Genomic DNA, 19,289 nt, shown 5'->3' with positions numbered 1-19,289 from the left:
GCAGCTGCCAAGATGCCACTTGCCACCAGTTTGGCCATATTTCAGAGCTGCAACATCACTGGAGTGCCCAAAAGCACAAGGTGTGCAATACTCAGACACATGGCCAAGGTAAGAAAGGCTGAAAGACGACCACCACTGAACAAGACACACAAGCTCAACGTCAAGACTGGGCCAAGAAATATCTCAAGACTGATTTTTCTAAGGTTTTATGGACTGATGAAATGAGAGTGAGTCTTGATGGGCCAGATGGATGGGCCCGTGGCTGGATTGGTAAAGGGCAGAGAGCTCCAGTCCGACTCAGACGCCAGCAAGGCGGAAGTGGAGTACTGGTTTGGGCTGGTATCATCAAAGATGAGCTTGTGGGGCCTTTTCGGGTTGAGGATGGAGTCAAGCTCAACTCCCAGTCCTACTGCCAGTTTCTGGAAGACACCTTCTTCAAGCAGTGGTACAGGAAGAAGTCTGCATCCTTCAAGAAAAACATGATTTTCATGCAGGACAATGCTCCATCACACGCGTCCAAGTACTCCACAGCGTGGCTGGCAAGAAAGGGTATAAAAGAAGAAAATCTAATGACATGGCCTCCTTGTTCACCTGATCTGAACCCCATTGAGAACCTGTGGTCCATCATCAAATGTGAGATTTACAATGAGGGAAAACAGTACACCTCTCTGAACAGTGTCTGGGAGGCTGTGGTTGCTGCTGCACGCAATGTTGATGGTGAACAGATCAAAACACTGACAGAATCCATGGATGGCAGGCTTTTGAGTGTCCTTGCAAAGAAAGGTGGCTATATTGGTCACTGATTTGTTTTTGTTTTGTTTTTGAATGTCAGAAATGTATATTTGTGAATGTTGAGATGTTCTATTGGTTTCAATGGTAAAAATAAATAATTGAAATGGGTATATATTTGTTTTTTGTTAAGTTGCCTAATAATTATGCACAGTAATAGTCACCTGCACACACAGATATCCCCCTAAAATAGCTATAACTAAAAACAAACTAAAAACTACTTCCAAAAATATTCAGCTTTGATATTAATGAGTTTTTTGGGTTCATTGAGAACATGGTTGTTGTTCAATAATAAAATTAATCCTCAAAAATACAACTTGCCTAATAATTCTGCACTCCCTGTACATATAAGCATTCACACACTAACACTACACACAAATACACCCCTACATTCAAATTTCAACACTACGTACAAACACATGTCTGTGTTACACACCAAAATTATATGTAAATACACCCCTGCATTCAAAAACCAACACTACACAAATACATGCTTGCAGTCACGCCAACACCACATACAAACATATTCCATACAAAAACCTGTTTACATTCAAACACACAAAAACCGCTTAGTGCTAAGACCTGGAAACATGGGTAAATGGTAGAGCCCCAGCTGTCAATGCATTACTGGAGTTGCACGACAGATGGGGATCTACCTTTTAATCACTCGTGCAACAGGGAGGCCCAAAAAAAATTCTTGCACCTCTCTACTTTAGGTCCGCCACTGCGTTGAGGTGGAGGACGTGATTGCACGCCTGGGGATGGGGGACAGGGTCCAGGGGACGGCCCTGCATATACGCACAAATACAACGATACAAAGCAATTACAGTAAAAATAACACAAGCAGGATACGGCAGCATACACACCTCATTTAAAAAAAAAAAAAATAGGACCGGCACGCTACGGGACATCACAATCCTATATCGGCACAGTGCTGCTAAAAGGTTGCCTACCCCTGGTCTAAGCAATACCCATAGTACGTACCCAAGCAATAAAATTAATAGCTAGTATGTGCCTTGGTGGGCACTTGGCTGGGATAGCGGCAAAGCTGTAAAGTTACTAGCAGATATCACTAGCTGCAAGAGCTAATAGCCCCCTAGGAAGTGTCCCTGCGTAGCAATCAGGTACAGCAGGGTCCCAATGGGTGTACCGGAGGATATAGCCAATGATAAGTGAGCAGCTAGTAATAGGTCATAGAGCAATGAGATTGCTAGCTAGTATATGCCTTCATGGGCACCTGGCTGTAATAGTGCTGGATGCCAAGGCTACAAACCCCCTAGGAAATACCACTATGTAAAAATAGAGTACAGCAGGGTCCCAATAGGTATAACGGGGGGTATAGCCAATGATACGAGGGCAGCTAATGATTGGTATCTAAGATACCTTTCATTATTGAGGGACAGTCCTCTTTCCCTTTTTGCTCTCATTCTCTACCTAGGGTTATCCCCTGTACTGTCCCTTCATTTCACAATTGATTATTATAGGGCTTATCTTCCACTAAATGTAAAGAGAATGTCAATTTTATATAAAAAAAAAAACTGAACTGGGAGCAGAGTTGACCAGGAGAATATTTCCAGATCACCAGTTGTTTGCTTTAAATGTCAACTTCTCTATGAATTCACTCTGAATTCCTGACACTAATCACATAGTAAATAATCCTGTGTGTGTAGCCTTTCCAGACAAACATTTGCACGTAAAAGAATAAAATAATAACACAAGACATATTTGTCTTGCACTTTTAAAATGAAACCACTTTTAAATTTGACAGATGCCAAAGTGTAACTGCCAAAAACTAGCTTGATCTATTATAACTTTCTGAATGCCACAGATATGAGCTTTGCTAGTTATACTTTAGGATTAGTGGGATGCATTCATGCACTTATTTAGATTAACATTGTATTGTATTGCATACCAGACTATTTCATATTCAAATTAATAATTTCTTTTTAGTGAGATGACAATTCCACTTACAGGTAAAGTTCAAACATTTACACTTTGACGCTAAATATCTTTTTGTGTCCGTAAACTCATTAGTAAATGGCACTATCCAGTCAATGGGTGCAGTATATCCAGTATAACCAAGATCCTTTAATTGGCATTTGAGCAATACCTGGCCTCTCCAGAAAACACAGATTCTGCAATAAATGACACTGGGCCAGAGCACAGTATTCAGCGTAATAACCCCATAATTTCCGCCCTGTTTGATGTCCGCAATGCCTTGTAATACTGTGATATCTACCATAACCTGTCTGCCCTACTCCAGCTGGTTTTGCTTCCTGCCCTTAGAAGAAAATTGTTTAATTTCAATGTCGTTTTAGACTTCACCCTTTTAGGGTTCCCACCTGCTCTATGACTTTTTGTGGCCAGTCCAGTGCAGGTTTTACTAAAACGATGTCTTTTTATATTGTGAAAAAAAAAATATTTATCTACCTGTTTCCTAATATTCTATTTCACAGATTTTTTTTGCATTGTCCAACAGTTTTTTATTATTAAATAAATGATAAAAAGTGATCCTATAAATGTAAATGGGTATGGAAGTGGCAGGCAAGGGGGTCTGATATATATTAACCTTTAATACGGAATATGGGGGTAAAATGTTTACTACATAAGTAGGCTGGACTTTATTAATGGTTATTATACTCCAAGTGATACTACCTCAAAAGTAGCTAATGAAACTGCTTCACACCCATTAAAGGGATCTTTACCTTAGCATCCAGCTGAGAAATACAATGTGTATGGCTTATCAAATAATGACAGATAAGGCTTCAACGACAAACATATAGTGTGATGTTGAATAAAACAAATATAACACAATCACAACCAAAGTAGTAACATAAAATAGTTATTGATTATAAGACAAATTAATTTATCAAATGAAAATATCCCCATATTGCTCCCATTAAAATGGTATGCTGGGGAGCTTATTTACTAAACAAATAGTTATGGTGATTTGCAAAGCTTTGACAAAAAGCAAAAAAAAAAATAAAAAAAAATTGTCAAGTTGGAAGGAAATATATCTGGCTGAGAAAAATAACACCATAGCTGTTAAATATTGAAGGGAAATAGCGTATTATGGAATGTTTGAACCCTTTCTAACCCTATTAGAATTACGTACTAAATAAGAATTCAAAGTGAACGTACAGCCAGAGTAGACCAACTGAAAGTATAACTTACTTTTCAGCTATTTCAACCTTTAATTTGAAATTCAATTTGAATCCTCACTTTAGTAATTAATCCTGATAGCAGTGGCATAACTACCAGCTGCGACCACTGTAACCGGGCCTGTTACTCCAGGGGCCCGGCTGCCCTGTTGACCCCTGCGATCATGGGCCGACATCACTTCAGGGCTGGCGAATAGCTGCACTGGCCCGGGTTGTGCTGCTCCCCTCTGCATGTTGTGTGACCGAGCGGACAGTGGTCTGACAGGGGAGGGGCTGGGAGGGAATGAGACACAAGAGGGTCTAAGGAGAATAAGACAAAATATGGGGGTGGGGGGGAGTGAATGAGACATATGGATAGGCTAGGGCAGGGATAGGCAACCTTCAGCACTCCAGATGTTGTTGACTACATCCCCCATAATGCTCTTGCACCCATAATGATGTCAAAGCATTATGGGAGGTGTAGTCCAAAACATCTGGAGTGCCGAAGGTTGCCTAACATGGAACAGGTAAGAAATAATGCGTGTTATTATAGAAATGTTAATCACCGATTTATTGCAATTATACTATTTTTATACAAACATTTTTAAGTTTGCATAACCTGAATTTTAATTATCACTTTAGATTTATTTATTTTTTGCCACTAATTTGGAAGCAGTATATGCTTGGGGTTTTTCTTATATAACATCCATAGTTAAAGGACTTAAACTTGTTAGTAACCCTTTAGTTGACAGAGATGTCTGTAACTTACTGTGACCTTTAAATATTAATTACTATATTTGAATCTAATGAGTAAATGTAAGAATTGAAAACATAAAGATTTTTTTAGCCCAAAATAATCCACGTGTCTAGAGTTGTCTTCGATCATTTTATTGGATTGGATTTGCATCCGATATATGCAAACACAGATACACAAATAACTCTACACAGCAAAACTATTAAACTGTATTTCTCAATATAGTGATAGTCATGTTATGGGATTACACACCATGCATTGCCAAAGCAAGCAGACAGACAGAGGATAGGAGTTTAGCCCTAATACAGTCAGCTAAACTATATACCAAGCTAACACAAAGTCCCCAACATGCCCCAGCAAAAACGGCTCATTAATTAAAGGGCAGGTAACACATCTGTGGTTTGACAAAGCATTCAAGACAACTAAAATTGCATATCTCGAAATATCTGTTTTTTTTTTTTGTTTTTTTTATTAAGTTACGATGATAGGAAATTGTTTTGGTTTTATATATATATATATATATGTAACCCTCACAATAAACACACACACTGGTTTGCACTTTGTTCATTTCTTACTGTAAGGTGCCCCCTACAGGTTATGTATGTTATTGAACGTCAAAAAGTTCTGTTAGATTATTCACATTTCACATATCTGCATCTAAGGTGTAAATATTTGATATTTTGTCATTAGATCGCTAGTATTACAAATAAAACTGTATTGGTCTAATGAGCACATATGTATCTATGAGGCGAATCATTGTCATAGATCTATGAACACAATTTGTATTTTGTATTGCCTGTGCAATCTATTTAGGGGAAAACAAATACCCCATTATTTTAAGGATAGAGTTGCTGCAGGGGTGTGCATTGCAAAATATTACTGTAATTATAATTTTTTGTTTCTCTTTTGTTGTTAGTTTTATTTATTTACATAAATAAAATATAAATAGCAATTTCTGTTTTATTTCGATCAATGACTGCAAATAAACCACACGGCACTAAAAACAAAACTACAACAGAGAAGTGTTAAAAATAATATATATATATGCCCCTAACTCATCAAATGGGAAAGAATTAGATGTGGATACTAGCGAAAATAAATCAGAGATGTAGAAAACTTATTAGATCTGTAAATCAAAGGGCCTGATTCCTGCTATTTGGGTTAGGAAAGCACTTGATCAGGGCAGCAGCTGTGACCTTGGCAGGAAACCCTGCGGATGCTGGCAGCTTCTCATGTGGCATTTGTGGCTGACCCTGATAACAGCTAAGAGCCCAGAGACTGAGATACTGAAATAGAACTTAATAATAAAACCGAATTGTCAAAGTCTTAATGTTACTTGATGGGTGTGTTGGGAAGGAGGGGGGTGGAGGGAGGGCTAAAAGAGTTGGGGTGAGAGGGAAATCGCAGAAATTTAATTAGCTTAATCCTCAGAGATACACAAATTGATCAATTAATACCGCACTGAAACCTAAACTTGTTTCCTGTTCAATAAAATATATTTATATTTGGGCATAAATTATCAGATTGGAGATAACACCATGCGTGGGATAGGCATAAGGCTATCCTAACTATAAGATAAGGCCAGGGACTAATGTAAGTATTTAGAAAACTGGGCAGACTAGATGGGCCGAATGGTTCTTATCTGCCGTCACATTCTATGTTTCTATGTTTCTATGAAACACATCTATGTATTTTGCTCGTTATTCCAGAATTGTCTTTACGAGTACGAGTCATTGCATTGTGTTAAAGATCGTTTTACCAAACTAGGACAATAAACCGCAGTGTATTATTGGTCACAAGGGGGTTCTTAAGATGCTAGATTTATTTATATTAAATACTAAATTATCATTAGAAAAAAAAAAAATCTCTTACGAATAATTTGTGATACACTCGATACAGTGTATGAATATTGCTATCCATAAAGTAATATATGGTGTAATGTGACCATCAGCAGCTACAACATCGCAACCATTTAAATAGTGTAACCAAGATTCTGAAAGTAACAATAGTGCAAACTGGGAGTGTGTGCATAGTGTGAGGAAGTGTGTATCGTGCATTTATTTCACTATGAATTTTCCAACACAGAGCAATGTAACTAGATTCAGTTACAACCATCCCCAGCAACCTGCAGTCAATAAATCAGAGAGAGAAAGAGAGAGAGAGAGAGAGAGAGAGAGAGAGAGGGAGAGAGAGAGAGAGAGAGAGAGAGAGAGAGAGAGAGAGAGAAAGAGAGAAAGAGAGATCACTGATTCAAAGTTTCTTTGGAGTGAAATTTTGTTTTTCCCTGAATTCTAAGGAAATCAAACATTCTGTACATGTTAGCCTGAGACTAATATCTTCCCAGTAAAACATGTGAATAAGATTTTTGCTGTGGTTTCTCTTTGCCAGAGATATAAAATGGGCAATAATTCATATGAAACAAAGTTCCTATATACAATAGGATTAAAAGGTAGAAAATAACATTAACATATTGCTCTTGTATTTGAATTGGGGGGGTGGGGGGTGGGGGTCCAGCTGTGTCACTATCAGCCCTCAGTCTCTATGTCCCTAATCCCCGATAATGGGCCCAGTCCCGGGATCCGCTCAGTGCAGCAACACTTGGCTGGGCAGTGCAGGTGCCGCGCGCCTGGCAGGGGGTGGGAGGGGAGAAACTGAACAAAGACAACCAATCACAGCGCAGCCTCTCGCACGGCTCAGGTGAAGCTCCGCCCCTTAACCCGCTGATTGGCTCGTCCCTTTGTTATAGAACGTTGAGCAGCCTGTGGGGACATAGACATTCCATCAGAGTGAGCAGAGACTTTGTGTCTCAGACACCCAGCCATGAGCAGCCCTGATGGTGGATACGCCAGTGACGATCAGACCCAAGCCAAGTGCCCAGCGACAATAATGATGCCGGGATTGGGACAGCGACCCTGGACCGAGTCTGTCAATGTCTTGGGAGAGGGCGAAGTGAAAGCGGAATCTGCCAACATGAGGAGCAAAGCGGAGTCTCGGATCCGCCGACCCATGAATGCATTTATGGTCTGGGCCAAGGACGAGAGAAAGCGGCTGGCACAGCAGAACCCAGACCTTCACAACGCCGAGCTCAGCAAAATGCTAGGTAAGGAATAGGCAATTATTCATTATTCACTAAACTCCGAAATGCACCGAACTGGAATCAGAATGGCAGAATGTAGTCACGGGTTGGATATTAGCTTAAAGTTTGTCATTTGGATTTCAGTTCGTTACAATTTATAGTTTAGTGATAAATGACAGCTTTACTCTTTCTGTCTGCACATTTTATTAAACGACAAAATAGTATGTTGTATAATTATTGGGGCATAACGATTTTCTAAAATATTTTGTATAAGTTCGTTTTTGTTCATTTTAGCTTTATAAAGCTGAATCATTAACTAGTAGTAAATTTGACTGGGTTGTGGATTTTAAAGATTTTAAAAGTAAAAAAAAAATAAAAATAGCAAGATCTCCCATGGCTGAAATCCTAATTGTTTATGTTTTTCTTGTCTCCTCTGCAGGGAAAGCATGGAGGGCTTTCACTCCAAATGAAAAACGTCAGTTTATAGAAGAGGCAGAGAGACTGAGAGTGCAGCATATGCAAGACCACCCGAATTATAAATATAGACCAAGGAGAAGAAAACAGGTCAAAAGGATGAAAAGATCTGAAAATGGATTTATGGGCATAGCAGAACAGTCAGAGCAGACCAGTACTGATGGGAGGATGTGTTTGGACACTTTCAGTATGGGCTATAACCAAGACCAGTCCTATTGCCACTCTCAGCTTCCACAGAGCACCAGTCACTATAGAGACCACCACTACGACTACAGCTTGCCCACACCGGAAGCGTCACCTCTGGATTTGGCTGAAGCTGACTCTTTGTCTTTCACATCTTCTGCCCAAGAAGAGTGTCCCTTGCTGCCCTATACTTACAATAGCAACTGTTCCCAGCAGCAGAGTCCCTCCAGCCCAATGGCTGACAGACAATTGTCCCAGGCAGAACAGATGGGCCAAGCGAGCGCAATAAACATGATTGTGTACCAACAGCCCCCACAAATGTATTATGGACAATCATATGTATCAAACAGGCATCAAATGGTACTGCCAGGGCACCCCTCACCACCCCCTGAGTCCATACCCAGAGTGGAGCCTTCCATGCACCACGTTGACACATTGGGTGGTGTTGACAAAGCAGAGTTCAATCAGTACCTGGGTTATGTAACCAAGGCCGAAGTAGGGATGCACTATCATAGCCAAGACCAGACTGTGTCCCATACAGAGAATGGCTTAATAAGTTCTGTATTGTCTGATGCTAGCACTGCAATGTATTATTGTAATAACTACTCCAATGCGTAAAACATTGCTCCCTCCATCCCTCTTTCAGACAAATGCCTGTTTAAATTTCCGATGTTGGAAAAAGTCCTATAACTAATTTTCTAAGTCGTTTTAGACTTCAGTCTTTGAGTGTCGGTGGAGTGTGCAAATTCTACATTAGCTTTGAACAAACAAATAACCACACAAGAGTTCATTGTTAAAAAAAAATAATCATGTGATAATCTGTGGTCTATTTTTGTAATTTATTACTTATAATAATGCATTTTATTACAATTATGTGTATATACTTTTATTTTATTCCTATATTTTTATATTGCATTTTTAAATAAATGGAAAAGCCCTTAAGTATAATTTATTACCAGAGTGTTTTTATTTTGTGTGTGTGTGTGTGTCCACGTGGTTCTCCTTGTTAAAGCAATAAGTCTGATACAGCATGTTAGAGCTCTGGTGTCCAGGAAGCTTACAAAGCATGCATCCTCACCTGGTATTTAACACAAACCTAAAACTTACATTTGTTATAATGCTCTTAAACAAGGGGGACAATATTACATTGTACATTCCAAATTTTAAGGAACAAGACTACAGCATTTAGATCAGTGGAGGATCCCGGGAGAGCTTCCACAGACAGAGAGAATTCGCATAGTTGTCACTGGTGACGGTTGGGGGACTGACACTTCTAGATGCGATCTGGCTCTTTATCTAGTAGTTCGTATAATTACTGACATTAATACACAGTGCATATTAATAATGAGCAGTGCTCGGCTTCATTATGATTGGATCTTAGAATCCTTCTGTAACTTGTAATAATATAATACATTAAACATGGCTTGGCAAGGAAATGGAAGATGTCATTTGTATGTTCAGTATGGGATACAGGTCAGAGAGATAGCTTAGTGATCACAGCTCCACTTGCAGTACTTAATACTTATGAAGAATTATAAAGAATTCAGAGTTTCAGGTTAAACCTTTAATCGAAAACATATATTTTCTACAAAAAAAAAAAAAGATAAAACTAGTGCAATCCAAACATATCCCTTGTTTAATATATTATCCTATTGCACCCCAGGAGCAAAACAAAGATTAGTGTGTGGTCCATATTGTAGGAAATGTGATTGAATATGGGTTTGTGCACATAAAATATTAATTTCTGACTCTAATTTACTCCATACATATATGATAATATACATATGCATATAGGTAAATTATAAAAAATGTAATTTGAAAATAAACACTATATGAAAACTTACATATATGACTTTACCCTAATAAATACACAATCAATTTATTTAAGTTTTAAAGAGTATTTATTTCACAGCCTCAAAATGTCTCGTCCAATTCTCCTGCATACTGAAACTTTCCCTTCATATAATTTTTATTGAACAGATACCATTTTATATAATACAACATTCAACTGAAAAATTGAACATATTAAAAAATTAAACATACAGAAAAGAAAAACAACAAAACTGGGGTATAATGATATATTACAATTATCCGGAGAACAGAAATATAGCAATAAATTCTCAGATTTTACTATTAACATTAGGTGAAGTCACGATTTTATTAAAGACACAGAGGCGAGTATTATGCATAACTCTTTATTTAATTCTCTCAGTAGCAAAGATAGAAATTAATATAAATATCTCAAATTGAGAAAAAACTGTATAGTACACAAACAACCAATCACATAACAGAGGAAGTGACTTATAAAAGGCTTGTATCTCCCAAGATCCCCCTCTTTCTTGCGTTAAACGAAGTCCAGTAATTAGGAACCAAACTCATCCAACGGAGCCAACAGGAAAAACCAGAACGGAAAACGATACTTCAAGCTAAAAGGGTGGCAGAGAAAAAATATGGTAAGTTGCAAACTCCAAACTAGAATGTTCACAAAAATAATACTGGTAAAATCATTGCCATGTAATCAAAACCAATATCACAGAATATACATTTAAGAAAACAACCATAACATGAAAATTTTATACAGAAATAACTAAAACGTACACAAGAAGAAACAAATCCCCAAAAGGAATACTTACCGACTTCTCCAAATACCAAACACTCGCAACCAGTCCCACAACCTGGAGGGCAGGTGGGAATAATACTCACCTCATGACTTTACCTCATGTTAATAGTAAAATCTGGGAATTTCATTAAAGACATGGAGGCTCCTATAATGCAAGTTCAAAGCTGAGCCACCACTTGAGATGCAATGTGATTAATCGGCCTGAAATAGAAATCACGGAAGGTCGGGTAACATCCAGATATGTCTACAGACACTCCATCAGGCAGGGTCCTGTAATGTTCTGGAACCTAGGGTAAATGAAGGCTTCGAGGCCGACTTCGTCCTCCAGGAGCTGTTAAAGGAACTTCCCTCCGGGGTAAAAGTAATGGCATCCCAATCACGTGCCCTGATATCCGACACTCCCTTGCAGGAGATCATGCATCACAACATCATCAACTTAGCGGACAGTTGCTTAAATGTCAAATACTGATTCGGAAACTAAGATGTGAAGAACTGTAAGACCACCTTGATGTCCCAAAAGGCAAAGAACTTAGCTCTTGTCGGTCTAGTAAGGCGAATCCCTCTAAGCAGACGACACACTAAAGGGTGTCTCCCAACTGGGGAACCATCTATACCACGATGTCCCGCCGAGATAGGAGATAGCTGAGCAGAACAAATTGAGGACGCAATATGCTTTCCCCGATTCCAACAAGTTAGTGAGAAATTCCAAATTCATCTGTAGAGGGGCAGATATGGGATCCAGTGCTCGGCCCATGCACCAACCAGACCACAGTCGCCATGATGACCAATAGGCAGATAGAGTACCTGGTGCCCATGCATTATCGAGGAGACGGCGAGTTGTCTGCAGAATGCCCAAGAGAATTCAAGGTCCTCGGAAAGGAGCCATGCCATCCGGTGTAAAAGACCCTGGTTCACTAAACTGTGCGAGTTTCCATCCGGATCCAGAAGGAGGTTCTGAAAGTTCCGCGTCAAACGTGGGCAAACTAACGCCATTTCCAGTAACCGAGGGAACCACGTTCACTATCTCCACAGAGGAGTGATGAACACAATCGTACAATCGTGATGGGCCAATTTCAAGAGCGTGCGAGCAATCAAGTTGAACGGAGGGAAGGCATACACCCGAGCATCCAGCCAAGTCAAGCCAAGTCCGAAGGAAGGCGTCCATTGCAATAGCCGCCGGATCCAGCCTGCAGCTGTAAAACTTTAGTAACTGGGCATTGAGTCAGGGTGCAAACAGATCCACGGTTCCCACTGTCGCTCTAAATCTTGAAACTCCAAAGCGTGCAAGCACCAATCCTCAGAGTCTCTCAAATATGTAACGCACCGCTGGCACATTGTCCATCTTGAGTATAACGCAGCAGTTTGCGCGACCGGGGGTAAGATTGCGGGTAGTGAAGACCCCTGCTAAGAGTTCCAGACAGTTGATGTGCAATGTTTTCTTGGACTCTGACCACCTGCCTCTGGTAGAAACGGTGCCACAGCGCACACCCCAACCGTGTAATTTTGCATCGGATTCGATCACCACATCCGGGATCGACCCTAAGGTGGCCCTGCCGTTCCAGGCTTCCCTGTGAGCCAGCCACCAGATCAGCTCGTCCCTGGATCCGTCACCCAATTTCAGGCTTGCCTTGTAAGAGCAACCAGAACGGAGGCAGGAGCCCTTGAGAGGTTGAAGGGCCCGATAGTGAAGTGGCCCTGGAAAAATAGCTTGGATGAAAGCAGCGAGCAGGCCGATCATCCTCGTCAAATGTCTCCTCGACAGGCCTCTGCCCGGAGGGACCTCCTGATTTCTTTCCGTATGGCCTTCATTTTGGAGTTTAGAAGGAAGATGAACTGCCTGATAGAATCCACTATGAAACCCAAAAACTCCACTGACTGTGCGTGGTCAGTACTGACTTTTCCTAATTGATCAGGAAAAACCCAAGTACTGGATCAACACGGTCGTCCAGCTGACATGTAACTGCAGCCAATCCCTTAACAGGGACATGATCAAGATGTCGTCTACTAATAATTGAAAATGGAGGAAAACTTTGATAGAAGAAGAGAAAGGCAATTAAAATGAAAAGAGAAATGGAATAAAGCAAAATGAGAGATTTGCAATAAGATTTGAGAACTTAAAAAAAGAAAAACAAGGACAGAAAGAGGACAACAGGAGACACATGTAACAACATCAGACTGACAGAGGTAGAAAGTAAACAATCATATATCAATAGTATTTTTACTCAGTAAAGTGAGATTTCTCATGAATTTAAAGTGAATTTCACATCTTAGACCAAAATAGCTGAACTAGCAGTATAGCTGCCCTGGGGAATTGGACATTAAATGTAAAGTTCACTTTGAATTACAAACAATTTCCACTTTAGTAAGTAACTCAGAGGGTTATTCAATAAAGTGCGAATTCAAAGGGAATTTTTAAATGTAATGTGAAATAGAAACTAGGTCATGGTTATTCGGTGAACTATGAATTGTTAGATATTCAAAATATATCTCACATTTTAGGTCAAACTATCTCACAGTTCGCAGTTTAGTGAATAACCCAGAATGTGTCACAGTGCTCTGTCTGCAGTAAGCCTGTGTGTTTGTATTTGGTTTTAAACAACAAATTGTTACAATTTATGATATGCATATGTACAAATTACACAAACACAGTCTCACATCAGAGGAAACAAGTCAGATCTCTGAGAATAATTATAAAAATGGTATCAGTTTGAGATTATCACCCCACTCATTATCAATCAAGGTAAATGGTAGACTAGACTGAGGATAAGAGTCTGTCTCCTCTATTAGTTTATCACTTCCCCAGCCAATTAATATATTTAAAACTGATAAAACTAGGCCAACATGTCCACACAAGTCCAAACTCACCTATTAGTGTAATCATGACAGTCACATATCATTTAGAGATATTGTATATTTTCAGTGATATTTAACTGATCACACTATGAAGGGCGGTTGGTTTATTGATATTAATATTTTACACAGATTGATGGGAAATCAATGTTTATTTCAGATTGTTTGAAGATTAAGCCAATTAATTTTTTGCGATCTTCCTCTCACCCCAACCTCTGTAGCACCCACCCCCCTACCTCCCAACACACCCATCAAGTAACATTAAGACTTTGACAATTCGGTTTTATTATTAAGTTCTATTTCAGTATCTCAGTCTCTGGGCTCTTAGCTGTTATCAGGGTCAGCCACAAATGCCACATGAGAAGCTGCCAGCATCCGCAGGGTTTCCTGCCAAGGTCACAGCTCCTGCCCTGATCAAGTGCTTTCCTAACCCAAATAGCAGGAATCAGGCACGATTAACCCCTTCACTGCCACCCCAGCCTGCAACACTGTCAGGGTTATTCACAACAGTGAGAGTTGTTGGAAATTTAAAGTGAATTTAAAGATAACGTAAATTTTAGATCAAATTAACTGAACTCGAAGCATAGGTGACCGGGGGAATTTTCACATGTACCAGACAAAAAATATTCTGTCTTGCACCTTTAACATGAAACCATATTTACATTTTACAGATGGCAAAGTGTAGCTCGATCTATTAGAACTGTCTATATGACAGAGATATGAGCTTTGTTAGTTCTGCCTTGGGAGTAGTGGGATGCATGCATGCACTAATTGGGATTAACCTTGTATTGTATTGTATACCCGATACCAGTCTTTTTCATATTCACATTCATTCATTATTTTAGTGGGAAGACTTCAATATCTTTTTGTGTCAGTAAACTCACAAATAATGTGATCTCACACACGGTAACCGTTTCCAGTGGTTTGTTACTCTGTATCCAGACTTGTTAATGAATATTTCTTACTGCTGGTAGTGGTTAGATGGAGATTCAAGTCATTTTTAACCGTTAACAGTTAACTCTTGGTTTCTCCAAAGTCATTGAGACTAAACGTTTGTTAGGAAACATCTTTTTGTTGCTTATTATTTATAAAATTATTTTCTACATACTATGGAGATTACTGTATATTATTACACATGTATTGACTAACTGGATCTGTCTTATTACATGGGGTTATTATACTGGATCTGTCTTATTACATGGGGTTATGATACTGGATCTGTCTTATTACATGGGGTTATTATACTGGATCTGTCTTATTACATGGGGTTATGATACTGGATCTGTCTTATTACATGAGGTTATGATACTGGATCTGTCTTATTACATGGGGTTATGATACTGGATATGTCTTATTACACGGGGTTATTATACTGGATCTGTCTTATTACATGAGATAATGATACTGGACATATCTTATTACATGGGGTTATGATACTGGATCTGTCTTATTACATGGGGTTATTATACTGGATCTGTCTTATTACATGGGGTTATGATACTGGATCTGTCTTATTACATGGGGTTATGATACTGGATATGTCTTTTTACATGGGGTTATGATACTGGATCTGTCTTATTACATGGGGTTATTATACTGGATATGTCTTTTTACATGGGGTTATGATACTGGATCTGTCTTATTACATGGGGTTATGATACTGGACATATCTTATTACATGGGGTTATGATACTGGATCTGTCTTATTACATGGGGTTATTATACTGGATCTGTCTTATTACATGGGGTTATGATACTGGATCTGTCTTATTACATGGGGTTATGATACTGGATCTGTCTTATTACATGGGGTTATTATACTGGATATGTCTTTTTACATGGGGTTATGATACTGGATCTGTCTTATTACATGGGGTTATGATACTGGATCTGTCTTATTACATGGGGTTATGATACTGGATCTGTCTTATTACATGGGGTTAGAGTGATTTATCAATAAGATACATTCACATATTACATAAACCATTGGGACATTCTACATAGCAAACCTCACACTACGTGATCACTGTTAGAGAACACATCACGAATGATTAAATATTCCTTTTACTAAAGGAATCTTCACTTCTAGGTGGTATTTTATCGATCTATTACTTTTTCACCTCTGAATGAGACCGAATCACACCCTCTGGACTCCACAAACTATTCCCCAGTCAAACTATACCTCTCCTATGGCACTTATTCTGAGTGGCAGAATCCTATACCCCAATGGCTGTGAATCCAATGCTTGAAATGTCATATATGGGCCAGCAGATATCATCAGTCCCCGCGGATTGCTTAACCCATAATGTCCGCCCTGTTTGATGTCAGCAATGCCTTGTAATACTTTGATATCTACCATAACCTGTCTGCCGTATTCCTGCTGGTTTTGCTTCCTGCCCTTAGAAGAAAATTGTTTAATTTTAATCTAAAATGGCTAATGGATTTTCTTGTGGGGGTGGGGATGTTTTTTTTTTTTTTTTTTTTTACCAACCCCAGTCTCTCACGATGTTACCTGCTAACACGTTCCTTTAATGGGGAAGCACAGCACTAGCTAAATAAACCTGGGCTGGGCAAGGCTAAATTAACACGAGCAAAATAAACACAATTTAACTCTTTCCAGTCACGTAGTGGGAGCTCGAGGCACTGTCAAACAATCAAGTAATCAGGATTTAGCTATCTTTGCAAAAATAACAGAAGGGGGGAAAGTAAATATTGGTCGATGCATTTTGTGCCAGTATCAGGATCTCTCATTGGAACCTGGGAAGACACATTCAGAGTGCGGAGTGTCGGAACGTTGTCTCCTTCTTGGTCTAGTTTGGGAACCCATTTGCTAGAGACGTTCTGTTATGTTTTTATTGCACATCTGGCGATGATTCCCTTTGTACAAAGGTCAGTATATCCCGCAGCCCCATCCCCTCAACATTAATAAAACATAAAAAAAAATTACACTCATTCTTTACAATATCGCTGATTCTGTTTATGTTGATGGGCAGGCCATGAAAGGTTATGCCCTAAACTATACAGTAAGATGTATCAAAATGTTGCCCAATGTAAAATAATGGGGAATTGGCGTATTTACTGCAGTAATGAGTGTTGTATAATGGAGGTATATGAGCTTTGTGACCAACAAATGGTGGATCCAAAACCCTCTTAATGATCTTCTATAACAAAGAATGTTAGAGTACAGAACACGGAGCAAGATGCAGTTTGTGAGCACGTAATAGAGAACCATATTCACCCTTCATCTCCTCCATAGCCCAGGGACTACCCTGTCTACCTTCTTATAATGGTAACTAGAACTACCTTCTAAAATAATGGCCATAGGATGGAATGGATATTATGTGTTTGTATGTTGTTGTGTTGTTTTTTTTTTTTAAATTAGATACAAATTAGACTCCTCTCTGACACATGATTTGAAAGGGTTATCTATGACCACCTTCCTATGTTACAAATTCTAATGTTGTTGAAAAGCCTTTTCTTTTAAAACAACAGCAGGGACTTGACCTGTTTAACATAATGGAAATTAGCATCTTGTTATCAACTGCGGCGGGGGGTACATTTACTTAAAACGAGATTTTAACTTCAGCTAAACCAAACTTTCTATCTCATTCACACGAACACAGAAAAAGTGATTTGTGAAAACACACACACACTGTGGGGAGAGATTATACACGTGTAAAGGGCATTGAGCATTGGTCCAAAAGTAACTGTGTTATCAAACCAGTACGTTTATCTCCCTGGGTTTATTATATAATCTGATTAGATCCCATGCAGATCACACCCCAGCACTCTGGGTTTCTTTTTTTTTTTTGATGGGAGATTAGATGGACAGATTGTGTTAAGTAATAGATACTGATCACTGTGATTTTCTATGAATTAATATCATTAGACCACTTATCGGTTTTACAAGATTGGAGGCTAATTATCTCAATTTATTTTGCCAGTTAACGATATTTTTAGTCCCTGGTCATTGAACATGGTGTATTTGCTTAGGATCAGGCATATCACAATTTAACATGGATATATTTGGTCCATGAAAGTTGCAGAGGGATATTGTAATCAGATAACTATCATATGTACTTAGTTGATTAGCAGAATGCAGATTTGCTCTCATAGAGCGATCGATAGATCACTTATACCTGCTTTTCCCAGAAATAGATATACATTCTAGATCCACCATGCTTTCTGCATGTATCCCACAATAATAGTATGCAGGATTCACATGCTTTATAGGAATCGTCAAACATTAATGCAATTAGCCCCTCCGCAGTATTTGAATCCTATACTGTTGTCCATCAATGTACACATGGAAAGGAGCTAATAGATTTATTATACAGCTTTGGTGTCAATCTCACCAATAATACGTAAAGTCTGCTCTCAGATGAGCAACCTATTTTTATTTTTCCATTCATTATTTAGAATCCTGCACAAATAGTAATACCAAAGGCACCTCCAATTGGGTGGTGTATCCAAAATGTTGTAAAGGTGTAACAGGCAACAGGCTGATTTAATGAAAGCTACCAAAGAACAAATGAAGCAAAGTGCAATAAGTAGATATAAACACATAGACAGACAGACAGACAGAAGTTAAACCTGAAGTACTGCACAAAGTTACAATGCTCAAAACTACATTCAAATGTTAAAAACAAAGTTGTTTGACTTAAAAAATAAATAGAGAGATAGAGATATAATAGATAGAGAGAGATAGAGAGATATATAATAGATATAGAGATAGATAATAAATAGAGAGATAGATAGAGAGATAGATAATAGATAGATAGAGAGACAGAGAGAGAGACAGAGATATATATGTCTGTATGTCTTGTGTATTGTTTATTTTATATATATATATATATATATATATATATATATATATATATATATATATATATATATATATATATATATTTCGTTTTTGTTCCTTGCACACACACTTTCTTATCAAATGAGTGCCTGGTGCATTCAGCCACAGCCAACGAATTATACAATGAAAGATAGTGAACAAAGGCTTGCACTCACGGTCTTCTGTAAAAGTATGCTTTCTTTATTCCATTTTCTTTAAAAAAAATCGACGTTTCAGCCATCGTCCGTGGCTTTCATTAGGATCAACAAAACAACATTAGAGAGAGAGAGAGAGAGAGAGATAGAAACATAGAGATAGACAATAGATAGAGAGATATATGGATGGATGGATAGATAGAGAGATAGAGAGATAGATAGATAGATAGATAGATAGAGAGAGAGACATATAGAGAGAGAGAGAGAGATAATAGATAGAAATAGATAGATAGACAGACAGATAGATAGACAGATAGAGAGAGATAGATAGATAGATAGATAGATAGAGATAGAGAGAGAAAGCGAGAGATAGATAATAGATAGATAGAGAGAGAGACAGATAAA

At 38.6% G+C, this 19,289-nt stretch overlaps 1 protein-coding gene across 1 annotated transcript; it reads left to right on the top strand.

The window, feature by feature from the left end:
- The first annotated feature begins 7,503 nt into the window (after nt 1-7,503).
- On the top strand, nt 7,504-9,160 carry LOC134607853 (transcription factor Sox-17-alpha-like). The gene is made up of 2 exons (XM_063450423.1): nt 7,504-7,783; nt 8,199-9,160. Exons 1-2 carry the CDS (start codon nt 7,504-7,506, stop codon nt 9,032-9,034), a joined length of 1,116 nt encoding a protein of 371 aa, XP_063306493.1. The 3' UTR covers nt 9,035-9,160.
- The last annotated feature ends 10,129 nt before the right edge of the window (nt 9,161-19,289 follow it).

Source organism: Pelobates fuscus, chromosome 4 (genome assembly GCF_036172605.1).
Source record: "Pelobates fuscus isolate aPelFus1 chromosome 4, aPelFus1.pri, whole genome shotgun sequence".
NCBI lineage: Eukaryota > Metazoa > Chordata > Amphibia > Anura > Pelobatidae > Pelobates > Pelobates fuscus.
Note: the sequence above shows the minus strand (reverse complement) of the source record. Positions and strands in the feature narration are given on the sequence as shown.